Source organism: Neofelis nebulosa, chromosome 9, assembly GCF_028018385.1.
Source record: "Neofelis nebulosa isolate mNeoNeb1 chromosome 9, mNeoNeb1.pri, whole genome shotgun sequence".
In the NCBI taxonomy this organism is placed as follows: domain Eukaryota; kingdom Metazoa; phylum Chordata; class Mammalia; order Carnivora; family Felidae; genus Neofelis; species Neofelis nebulosa.
The window spans coordinates 59,718,355-59,731,517 of record NC_080790.1 but is presented as its reverse complement, the minus strand read 5'-3'; the positions used below and the strand labels follow the sequence as shown (position 1 = coordinate 59,731,517).

The following is a 13,163-nucleotide window of genomic DNA, read 5'->3' as shown; positions in this document are numbered from 1 at the left end:
TTGGATGTAAATTTAAAAAAATTAAATTCAAAAAATAAAAATAACATGTAGGTTATAATTTCAAACTAGGCACAAATTCTTAGAAGGAACAAAGAATAAGTCAGTTTGACTGGGCAGGTGGGGAGTGGTCCTAGTTTTTTTGACTAGATCCTCTAGAAGCATTAAATGGGATCTTTAACTTCACATTTGACTTTCGCAGTACACATCTTCATAATGAAGGCCATTCATTTTCCTGTGGTTTCTATTAATACTTTGATAATAAACTAGTTTTCTTTTGCAATTCTTTTAATTTCATTATCCTTATGGAATTTCTCTTTTTAAGTTAAGTGGCCTAAGTGCCATTTCCTCATTTATCAATGGTTTTTACATGGGATCTGAACATTCCTCCAGTGTCTTTCATTGAAGTCATGAAATACTCCTTTGTGCAAAATTTTCGGTTGTTTTGAAATGTCTTTGTATTACTGTGGTAGGTGTTTGCACAGCTGATAATCTGTGAAACTGCCGATGACCTTGCACTTAATATGTAGAAATAAATGCTAGTATTCACTGTGGAGAAATATTTGAGTGGGGACTGAGTTTATAAGTAGTTAGTTCATTCTTAGATATTTCACATTATGAAGACTGTTGTTGCTCTTTGTAAACACATAACTATAGGATTTCAGGTAATGAATATCTGGGTAATAAGGATGCCCCTATAGTTGAAATTTTATGGTATTTTGAGTGCAAGTCATGAAGTTTGAATGTTGTGAGCTTTGTGGAAGAAAAGTACTATGCAAGAAGTACTGTGAAGTACACTAACAAAGGTTAAGAACTTCAAAATATAGTAATACTAATATGGTTTTGTACATGAAATTATACTTTCATGTTTTTCATTTCACTTAGTTAATAAAAAGAATACATTCTAAACCAAAATAATACCCCTTAAAATACATAAATTTTGGAACTTTGGATTTTCAAGGTGTTTGCTTTTCTTTTTCCGGTACTGGAGAATTACGATTCAGTAATAGAGCCACGAGTCTGTAAAGCACCTCATTTCGTCATAGCTTTTTTTGAGACAAATTAAAGCCACAATAAAATGAAATTTCTCTTTAACAATAAGCTTTAGTGGGTCAGAAAATGAAAATAAGAAAATTCACTGGAGACCAGATTAGACTGGAGAGAAAATGGAAATGTTCTTTTTCTTCTACAGCTTTTATTCTATCTTTGTCACATTCTCTTGATCAGCTTTCTTAAACATAGCTAGAGATTAAGTGAAAACCTGTAAACATCTTTACATTGTCAAATTGCTGATACCCTTTAATTTTTGTGTTTTAGAAGAGTTTATAATTGATGGTCGTCTTTGGAAATATGTTTGAAATTGGCCAGGTTTAGTCATATACTGAAGCTTAGAAAAAGATGTCTGTACTTAGTTTTCAGCTTTATAGGCAGCAAACATAAAACATCTAGTGGGGATAATATGAACTTAATCAGTTCTGTGTAATATACATTAAGTTACCTTAATAGCTGAACACACTGGAAATGCTCAGTATATTCTACATTTATTTTGGTTTAAGATGCAGAAATGGACTTCCTAGACATATGCCATATGTTCTCTTCTTATGCCAAGTTAACAAGAATTAAAAGACTGAGATGAATAAACAAGGTCAACTTAAGCTGAGCCAAATTAGACAACAGAATAATTGTCAGATTTTCTGTTGGCAGGGACAGTTTGTTTTGAGCCAATCTTCATGAATTATAGGCTGTAAATTTTTTTTTTTTTTTTTTTTTTTTTTTGCTGGTAAGTCTACCGCCAGGCATTCTGTTGACAATTTTCTTTGTTTTGTAAACACTGAAAATTTTCATCAGTTATATTGTTTATAGGCACACATAAGGATTATGGATAGATGGGTTTTTTTGTTTGTTTGTTCTAACTTAAGGGAAATTTGCTTAGAAACAAATCTAACAAAACCAAGCCAATATTTAAAACTTTTAACAAGATTTGTATTTTATTTGGAGTTTCTTAGGTATGAATTCAGATATAATAAATAGAAAACTAAACAATATTACTATTCATTTATGATAGTAAATATCAAAGTAGATTTGTTACAAACGCAAGGTTTATTTACAGTAAAGAATTTTAGACCTTGAAGGAGATAATCTAATACAGAGGGAAAGACTGAAGCAATTAGAGAAATGGAATAATTTAAATATAATAACTAGTTTAGGGCAGTACCAAACCTAAAGTAAAATATTTAGTCCTAGGATCAATTATTTACCATTGTCCTTCTCATTACCCTTTTTCATTCTAAACTGTTTTTTCTTTGAGTTGTTTAACATTTTTTTTTTTTATTTTTTTTTTCAACGTTTTTTATTTATTTTTGGGACAGAGAGAGACAAAGCATGAACGGGGCAGGGGCAGAGAGAGAGGGAGACACAGAATCTGAAACAGGCTCCAGGCTCCGAGCCATCAGCCCAGAGCCTGACGCGGGGCTCGAACTCACGGACCGCGAGATCGTGACCTGGCTGAAGTCGGACGCTTAACCGACTGCGCCACCCAGGCGCCCCTTAACATTTTTTTTTTTTTTTAATTGCCAGGTCAAAAAATATGAAAAACTAACCATTTAAATAATGTTTATTTTAACCACATAAAATATGGAAACCAACTATTTAAATAATAATGTCGGTGACCTATAAAGTCTCAGTCAATTCACATAATGGTGATTTTTAAAAACACTCATTTATATCCTAGATGTTGTAACTGCTATTAATATGGAAGTGCCTGATTCTTTTGGGTGTCTAAAGTGTCTACTTAACACATGTATTACTAGTAATGTATTCTTAATATCCTGTATATTCTTGTATTATAAAAATAATTATCTTATTTATTCAGTAAATATTTATTAAGCATCCGTTATATTACAGACAATTTTCTAAGTTCTGTAGGATCCAGCAATGAAGAATTTAAAAAAGACATCTTTACCCTCATACAGTTTACATTCAAGTAAGTTTGTTTATAAACTTAAGCACAGTACAGTCTATTCAAAACCAGTTTTCAGTTGGTTTCTGTATTATATTTAGTTCAAATGAATTCCATTTATTAATTTTGCCATAGCCTACACAGAAATTAAAATTTTTATTGTTTTGTTGATTGTTTCCTTCGCTGTGCAGAATCTTTTTATCTTGATGAGGTCTCAATGGTTCATTTTTGCTTTTGTTTCCCTTGCCTCCTAAGACATATCTAGTAAGAAATTGCTATGGCTAAGGTCAAAGAGGTTGTTGCATATTTTCTCCTGTAGGATTTTGATGGTTTTCTGTCTTTTCAGTCTTTCATCCATTTTGAATTTATTTTTGTGTATGGTGTAATAAAGTGGTCCAGGTTCATTTTTTTTTTTAATTTTTTAAAATGTTTTTATTTATTTTTGAAGGAGAGAGAGACAGAGCATGACGGGGGGAAGAGCAGAGAGAGAGGGAGACACAGAATTTGAAGCAGGCTCCAGGCTCTAAGCTGTGAGCACAGAGCCCGATGTGGGGCTCGAACCCACAAACTGTGAGGTCATGACCTGAGCCGAAACCAGACACTCAACCAACTGAGCCACCCAGGTGCTCCCCAGGTTCATTCTTTTGCATGTTGCTGTCCAGTTCTCCCAGCACCATTTGCTGAAGAGACTGTCTTTTTTCCACTGGGTACTCTTTCCTGCTTTGTTGAAAATTATTTGGTCATACATTTGTGGGTCCATTTCTGGGTTCTGTATTCTGTTCATTGATTTATGTGTCTGTTTTTGTGCCAGTACCATACTGTCTTGATGATTACAGCTTTGTAATACAGCTTGAAGTCCAAACTGTGATGCCTTCAGCTTTTTGTTTCCTAATTTTTTTTAATGTTTATATATTTAAAAAAATTTTTTTAAATGTTTATTTATTTTTGAGACAGAGAGAGACAGAGCATGAACAGGGGAGGGGCAGAGAGAGAGGGAGACACAGAATCTGAAACAGGCTCCAGGCTCTGAGTGGTCAGCACAGAGCCCGACGCGGGGCTCGAACTCATGGACTGTGAGATCATGACCTGAGCCGAAGTCTGACGCTTAACCGACCAAGCCACCCAGGTGCCTCAATGTTTATATTTTTGAGAGAGAGACAGAGACAGAGTGTAAGTGGGGAAAGAGCAGTGAGAGAGGGAGACACAGAATTCAAATCAGGCTCCAAGCTCGGAGCTGTCAGCATAGAGCCCGACATGGGGCTTGAACTCAAGAACAGTGAGATCATGATATGAATGAAATCGGCTGATTAACCAACTGAGCCGCCTGGGTGCTCCTGGTTTTCTTTTTTAAGATTACTTTGGCCATTTGGGGTCTTTCGTGGTTACACACAAACTTTAGGATTGTCTGTTCTAGCTCTTTGAGGAATGCTGGTGGTATATGTGTAGACTGCTTTGGTCAGTATAGACATTTTAACAATATTTGTTCTTCCAGTCCACGAGGATGAATGTTTTTTCCATTTCTTTGTGTCTTCATTTTTTTTCATAAGGTTTCTGTAGTTTTCAGTGTACAAGTCTTTTACCTCTTTGGTTAGGTTTATTACTAGGTATCTGCACAGTGAAGGAAACAATCAACAAAACTGAAAGGCAACCAACAACGGGAGAAGATATTTGCAAATGGCATATCGGATAAAGGGTTGGTATCCAAAATCTATAAAGAAGTTATCAAACTTAACACCCCAATAACAAATAATCCAGTGAAGAAATGAGCAAGAGACGTGAACAGACACTTGTCTTTTTTTAAAATTTATTTTATTTTTTAAAATATATATCCAATTTAGGAATATAGTGCAATAATGATTTCAGGAGTAGAATCCAGTTATTGATCCCCTATGTATAACACCCAGTGCTCATCCCAACAAGTGTCCTCCTTAAAACCCCTTGCCCATTTAGCCCATCCGCCACCCCCCACCCCTCCAGCAACCCTGTTTGTTCTCTATATTTAGGAGTCTCTTATGTTTTGTCCCTCTCCCTGTTTTTTATGTTAGTTTTGCTTACCTTCCCTTATGTTCATCAAACACTTGTAGAAAGAAGACACCCAGATGGCTAACAGACACATGAAAAAGATGCTCAACATCAGTCATCATCAGGGAAATACAAATCAAAAACACAATGAGATAGCACCTCACTCCTGTCAGAATAGTAAACTTAACTCAGGAAACAACAGATGTTGGTGAGGATGCAGAGAAAGGGAAACTCTTTTACACTGCTGATGGGAATGCAAACTGGTGCAGTCACTCTGGAAAACTGTATGGAGTTTCCTCAAAAAATAAAAAATAGAAGTACCTTACGACTCAGCAATTGCACTACTAGGTATTTATCCAAAGGATACAAAAATGCTGATTCAGTGGGGCACATGCACCCCAATGTTTATAGCAGTGCGATATATCAACAATAGTCAAATATGGAAAAAGCCTAAATGTCCATCGACTGATTTTATACACACACACACACACACACACACGCACACATGCACACACGCACACACACACAACAGAATACTACTAGGTGATGAAAAAGAATGAAATCTTGCCATTTGCAACAACATGGATGGAACTAGAATGTATTATGCTAAGCAAAATAAGTCACTCAGAAATATAAATATATGAATTCACTCATGTGAAGTTTAAGAAACACAATAGATGAACATAGGGGAAGGGAAGGAAAAATAAGATAAAAACAGAGAGGGAGGCAAACCATAAGAAACTCTTAAATACAGCAAACAAACGGGGTTGCTAGAGGGGAGGTAGGTGGGCAGATGGGCTAAATGAGTGATGAGCATTAAGGAGGGCACTTGTTGGGATGAGCACTGGGTGTTGTATGTAAGTGATGAATCACTGGGTTCTACTCCTGAAACCAGTACTAAACTGTATGTTAACTTGAATTTAAATAGGTATATTAAGAATAAGAAAATAATTTATTCAGTCATATAGGCCTATGAAAAATGTAAATAATTAATGGGAAGGACTTAAAGTTAAGAGGACATTTTATAAAGAAGGCTAATATTTTATGGTTCAGTCAACCATTCATGGATGGAATATTTGTTGAATCCTAACTTTGTGCCTGGTGCTGGGTTGGAGGCTCTGGATACAATAGTGAGCAAAAGTAGGTACACTCTTAACCCCTGGTGAGTAGATCCATGTTGTGGGCCATGCTGCCATTCTCTTCTCTCTGCTTCTCTTTCTTACAGAGCTTGATACATTACTGAACTCCTATAGACAAAAACTTTAAGTATCTTTGGGTAAACTTCCCCAGTGTAGTTCTGAAATTCACATTTAGCCCTGAACCCCAGCATCCGTATGTTGAAGTATGAAATCAGACATCACGTCAAAATTGTCACTGATGCCAACCAAGGCAGCTTTCCCTATCAAGTCAGCCTAGTCATTCAAAATGACCTATTAAAACTGCAGAACACATCCTAACACTTTGTATTAATTTTTCCTTGATTCTTTAACAACTCAGTGGCTTAAACAGCATGCATTCCTTTTCTGAAAGTGCTACAGGATAATCTGTTTTCTTGCATTTTTGAGCTTCTAGAGGCCAGCCTGCATTCCTGGGCTCACGGCTCCTTTTCTCCATTTTCAAAGCAATGGTAGGTTGAGTCCATCTCATAGTGAATCACTTAGACTCTGATTCTTCTGCCTCTCTCAACCACATTTAAGGACCCTCTTCCAGATTTAAGGATTACATTAGGCCTGATAATCTGAGGTAATCTTCTTATTTAAAAAAATTTTTTTTAATTGTTTACTTATTTTTGAGAGAGAGAGAGAGAGAAAGAGGGTAAGAGGGGGAGGGTCAGAGAGAAAAAGGTAGATACAGAATCGAAACAGGCTCCAGGCTCTGAACTGTCAGCACCGATGGGGCCCAAGGAACAGCAAGATCATGACCCGAGTTGAAGTTGGATGTTTCACCAACTGAGCCACCCAGGCGCCCCAAATCTTTGTATGTTTAAGTCAGATGATTAACAACCTTAATTCCATCTGTTTCCTTAATTCCCCTTTACAACATGATGTAACATATTTACAGATTCTGGGGGTTAGGATGTGGCCATCTTTGGGAGTCCATTCTGCCCATTACATACTCTAATATCCTATATTGGCTTCTCACTGTAATTAAAACAAAGATCATACACACTAATATGGCTTAACGAGGCTCTAGTAATTTATCATGTTCCATACTCCTTTACAGTTTAGCTGTATTGGCTCTCTGTTATGCAAACCTCCCAATCTTGTTACTACACTAGGGCCTTTGTATGGGTACTTTCCTCTCCCTGGAATCTTCTGTCAATTTACTGCATCTTCACATAGATGACTCTTATCGTTCAGCCCTTAACTCAAATAGTACCTTCTCTACTCACCAGTTCTTTGTATTTTTTCCTAGTACTTATCATTAATTGAATGACCTTTAGTTATGTATTTTTGTTTGTTTCTTATCTGTAGCATTCCTCTTCTTCCCCTACATGCTTGAGAACTCCAAGAGTGCAGTAGGCCTGCAGTGCCAACTATACACTAGGCATTATGGCAGGGCTTAGTGAAATGATAATATCTAAGAGCCATGGTGGTTTTCCCCTTCATGGAGTTTATAGGTTAATGAGGAAACAGATGCTAATCTAATAATCACATAAGAATAAAACTGTAAGTATTATAGTATTATAGTATTATAAGGCTTTATAATTAGGACGTTTTACTATCTGGTAGGACTGGCTCCCCTCCCATAGTTTCTTCTTTGTTTTAATTTTCTATGTGAACTTTAATATCACCTTGTATAACTCAATAAAAAAGTATGTTGGTCTTTTTATTGGGATTACATTAAATGTAGGTAGTTTAATATAATACATTAATTTAGGGAGAACTGACATCTTTATGATGTTGAGTCATCTTATTCAAGAAGAGGGATATCTTCCCATTTGTTCAAGGCCATTTTTATGTCTTTCACAGTGTTGTAAGATTTCTATCATGTGGAATTTGCATATTTTTTGTTCAGTTTATTCCTCAGTATTTAATCTTTGTTGATAAACTAGATGGGGTTTTCCTCTACCATTACCATCTCTAACTCATTACTGTTTGTGTATATGAAGGCTAGTGGTTCTTGTACATTAGTTTTGTATCTTTCTACCTTACTGTATTTTTAAATATTTGATTTTATCATTGATTCCCTAGTAGTCTTCTGTTATGTTGTCATATCACTGAAAAGGGAGATAGTTTTATTTCCTTACCAATTTTTTTAAAAGTTTGTTTGTTTGTTTAGGGAGTGAGCAAGTGCAGAGAAGGGGCAGAGAGAGGAAGAGAGAGAATGCCAAGCAGGCTCCATACTGTCAGTGCAGAGCCTGATGGCAGGGCTTGAACCCACGAACCAGGAAATAATGACTGAGCTGAAGTAGGACACTCAACCGACTGACTTAACAAGGCACCTCTCCTTACCACTTTTTATTCTCTACTTCAAGGATTGGCAAACTTCAAAGTATAGGATAGTAAATTACCTAGGCTTTGAGGACATACAGTCTCAACTACCAACCCATAAACAATAAATAAATGGGTGTGGATGTGTTCTAATAAAACTTTTTTTACAAAAACAGATTTGGATTTGGCCACTGGGCCATAGTTTGCCAACCTTTGATCTAGTTGATTTATCTAATTGTAATGGCTAACTGTAATGTACCTCTAGTACAGTGTCGAACAGTAGCAGAGATAGTGGGTATTCTTGTCTTGTTTCTGGTTTTAGTGGAAATGCCCTCAGTGATTTCCCATTAAAGAAGATACTAGTATTAGGACTAAGTTATATATGTCAAGAATATATCCCTCAATTCCTATTTTCTTGAGGATTTTTTTCTGTCATTTTCAGTGCCTTCTTTTAAATTTTAATTTGAATTTATTCCCATTGGAATGCCTTGTAATTTATTTTTCATTTCTAAGATATTTTGTTTCCTTTTGTTTCTTGAATGCACTGAGCTTCCTCTTCCCTGCCTCTCCTCTTAGTTTTCATCTAATTCAGAGTGGGTTTCCAGAGTGCTTGAAGTGTTGTACAGTTTTCTTGTACTTCATGCCTGTTTTAGGGGAGAGAATTTTTCTCAACTGATACATGTTGGTCTTCATTTTTCTGCTTCTTTGCAGTATAACTCTATAGAACACTTCATCTTTTTCCTGTTTATTTTTGTGGTATTGGAATGTATTTTGTGAGATTCTGGTTCATTGGAGCCCTTTGTATAGCTAAGTCTGACACTTGTTTTTGTGGGGTAGACACATAGACCAATGGAACAGAATGGCAAATCCAGAAATAAATCTTCACACGTATGGTCAATTGATTTTGACAAAGGAGTAAAGGCAATTAGATTTTCATATACAAAATAATGAACTTTAACCCTTATATGAGACATAAAAATTAACTCAAAATGGACTTGAATGTAAAGCTAAAATTATAAAACTTCCAGGAGAAAACATGAGAGAAAATTTTTGTGATTTTCATTTAGAAAAAGATTTCTTATATATAAAAGTATAATCAATAAAAGAAAAACTAAATTGTGCTTTACCAAAATTTGAAACTTTTGCACTTCAAAAGACACTGTTAGGAAAATGAGAGGGCAAGCCATAGACTGGGAGAAAATATTTGCAAATCATATTATGTGATAAAGGTCTTCAAATTGAGGAATATATAAAGAGGTCTTATAATTCAATAATAAGGGAACTTATTTAAAAAATGGACAACATTTTGCATAAATATTTCACCAAAGAAGATAAGCTAATGGCTAATAATCACATAAAAATGCTCAACATCACTAGTCATTAGGGAAATGCAAATTAAAACCATAATGAGACACTATACCTGGTAGAATAGCTATAATAAAAAAGACTGACAATACCAACCACAGGTGAGGATATGGAGAAACTGAAACCCTTGTATGTTGCTGACGGGTATGTAAAATGTTAGTCACTTTGGAAAAACAATTTGGTAGTTTCTAAAAACTAACAAGATAAATATAAACTGAGAACATGATCTATCAGTTCCACTCCTAGATATCTACCCAAGAGAAATGAAAACATATGTTCCCTCGAAGACTTATGTGAATATTTATATCAACATTATTCATGTAGCCGAAAGCTACAAGTAATTAAAATATCCAGCAGCTGGTGAGTGGATAAACAAAATATGGTATATCCATACAACGGAATACTATTCAGAAATTAAAAAGGAATAAACTACACACTACAACATGTATGAACCTCAGAAACCATAATGCTAAGTGAAGGAAAGCTGACACAAAAAAAGACAACATATTGTATGAATTAATTTCTATGAAGTTTCCAGACTGTATGATATCATTTATATGAAATTCCTCTAGAGGCAGGAAGCAGACACATGACTGGCTCAGGCTGGAGGTAGGAGTGGGAATGGACTGTAAATTATTGGCATAAGGGAACTTTGTGGCAGTGGAAATGTTCTAAAACTACACTGTAGTGGTAGTTGCACAACTTTATACATTCAGCAAACATATTTGAATTGTATACTTACAAGGAGTGAATTTTGTGGTACATGTAAATTATACGCCAGTAACATTGTTTTTAAAAAAGTAAATAGGGGCGCCTGGGTGGCGCAGTCGGTTAAGCGTCCGACTTCAGCCAGGTCACGATCTCGCGGTCCGTGAGTTTGAGCCCCGCGTCAGGCTCTGGGCTGATGGCTCGGAGCCTGGAGCCTGTTTCCAATTCTGTGTCTCCCTCTCTCTCTACCCCTCCCCCGTTCATGCTCTGTCTCTCTCTGTCCCAAAAAAAAAAAAAAAAATGTTGAAAAAAAAAAATTTAAAAAAGTAAATAAAGAAGTAGGACTGCCAGGTAGTTGAAGATAATAATGGCTGCTTTCCTTTCCACCTCTCAGTACTTTCTCTATAAACAGTATAGAACATAATAAGGAAGAAACAAACTGCATGAAAGCCACAGCTTCAGCATGACTTGACAGAGAACTTCCAAACAATTGTAAATAAAATGGAAAAAACGCCAAATGCTAGTGCATGATCTCCAATTCGTGGTGTTCTTAGCATGAACTACACCATGCAACTTGAAGGGATAGTTTTTTTAAATGCACAGTTTCCGGGGTGGGGAGATGAGTGGGTGAAAAAGGTAGAAAGGGAGAAGCACCTTATGGCAGTTGGGTGTGAAGGAAGAAAGAAGCAAAAGGGGAAAATTTAGGATCCTGCAATATAAAAGGGAGCCAAAAGAATTAAGAGGTCATACAACTCTATCAGGAATGTGTAAAGAGCTTAATTAGATGGTCTTATTCCAGGATCTTCTGGTTAAATTTTTGGCTAGTCTCCCATTCTGTCACTTGACCTAAGCAGGCTAGTAGAACTGTGGCTTTCCCTGTTCATTTCCTATCAAATTTGTTACTTTTGCTGACAGTTAGTTTGCTATTTTTATCGATAATAGTGCTGGGCAAGGGTTTTTCCATTCAAAAGCTCCACATCATGTCAACTAGCTGTTGTTTTTCACAGCCGGTGCTACCCTAGAACTAACTACAAGGCTGAACTAGCTTGGGAGTGGTGAAAGGATGGGAGCAGCCCCAGAACATCAGATTTCCCCTTCATTACTAGAAGTTCAGCATTACTTCATGAATAAATGCTTATCAAATTGTTGTTTGCCCTTTTTGATTTCAGAGCCCTGAAATCGTAGTTTTTGTCCAGTTTTAAAACTGTTTGCTGGGGACAGGATTTATTCACCTCTAAACTTTGCCATACCTGGAAATTCTCCTTTATTTACTATTAACCAAACTATGTAGTTTGAAGCATTTTTCTCAAGGATGTTTTAAGTATGCATGTATAATTGATAGGAAATATGGAATATATTGAAATATGATATATATGAAAAATATGGCCTCTTCACAGTAATTGCACATAGTTGGGATCCTTAAGAGCAGGTATGTAAGCTACCGAATAGGGGCCAAATCCTGCCCACTGCCTATTTTTGTAAGTAAAGTTTTACTGTAACACAGCCACTCTCATTTATTTATGTATTATCTATGGCTGCTTTCATACTAAGATGGCAGAGTTGAGTGTTGTGATAAAATCTGTATGATCCACAAAGCCTAATATCTGGTGCTTTACACAAAAAGTTTGCTGACCTTTGCTTCAAAGCATTATCATAATTAACATAGCTACCATTATAAATATTACTTTGTCTAGTATATTTACTTCACATTTATCCTTTATTTTCTCAATAACCCAATATAATCAGCTACATACATATGAGTTATCAATTATCAGATTCCAAAAACTAATGGTAACCTTCATAAGTATGATCATATAAATTATAATTCAAACTGAATATACTAAAAATTAATATTTTAATCTAATAATCTCACAATCCTAAAATTTAACAACAGAGTAAGACTAGAATTTAGTATCTTATAGTAATTTCATGTTCATGTTGGTTTGCAATAACATTCAAACAATACTCTGTTTACACTCAATTACATCATAACTGCTGTTGCATGAACAAACTACTATAAAGTTGTTGCCATGAGAAAATGCACATTTTTTTCTTTGATATTTTGAAATCTTGCTTAACTATTAGTTTGCATTTAAAAAGGGAATATTTAAATTGTTTAATACTAAATACTTTGTGGAGCACTTTACTCAGTTCAACATATCTTACCTGTTAGAAGAGACATTCTGTGTTCTTTGCTGAATATGTTTATGGACTGAACAAAAGGGAGGGAGGTCATCTGGAAATGTGTCTTCTCCTTGAGGAGCTAAAGATAGGCCAACAAAAGCTTCATTTAGTGTATCTCCTCTGTCCAAAGGCCCCAGGAGTTCTGTTAAAAAATGATCAAGATATAAGTTAAAATCAAATAAAATTTCTGATAACTTCTTCATAAGTATGATTACAGGAAAATCTTTCACATATCCCAATGAAACTTAAAAATTTGTCAATTAACTATATAATGTGCAGTGGAAATCTTGTAGTCATAGTCCCCCTATGACTTCTGTCATTCTTACACTTAGCTCAACCCAGGGGAATTTGGTAACTGAGTAATTAATGTTTCTGAGTTTAGACTTTAAAAATTCACTTGTAACTTCATTCATAGTGTTTTTAGCCAGCATTTTATTAATCAAATATTTTTTGTTGTTAACAAATTACTGGAATATTTTATTATATTGGAAAGT

The 13,163-nt window shown here is 35.4% G+C and overlaps 1 protein-coding gene across 3 annotated transcripts in view; it reads right to left on the bottom strand.

Annotated features, from left to right (window-relative positions):
• WDPCP (WD repeat containing planar cell polarity effector) overlaps positions 1 to 13,163 on the bottom strand; it is a 388,941-nt gene that overhangs the window by 45,866 nt on the left and 329,912 nt on the right. For all 3 annotated transcript variants that reach the window (XM_058683943.1, XM_058683942.1, XM_058683944.1), the window contains one exon: positions 12,652 to 12,811. In XM_058683943.1, the coding sequence (XP_058539926.1) occupies positions 12,652 to 12,811 (160 nt within the window). The remainder of the gene's footprint in view (positions 1 to 12,651; positions 12,812 to 13,163) is intronic.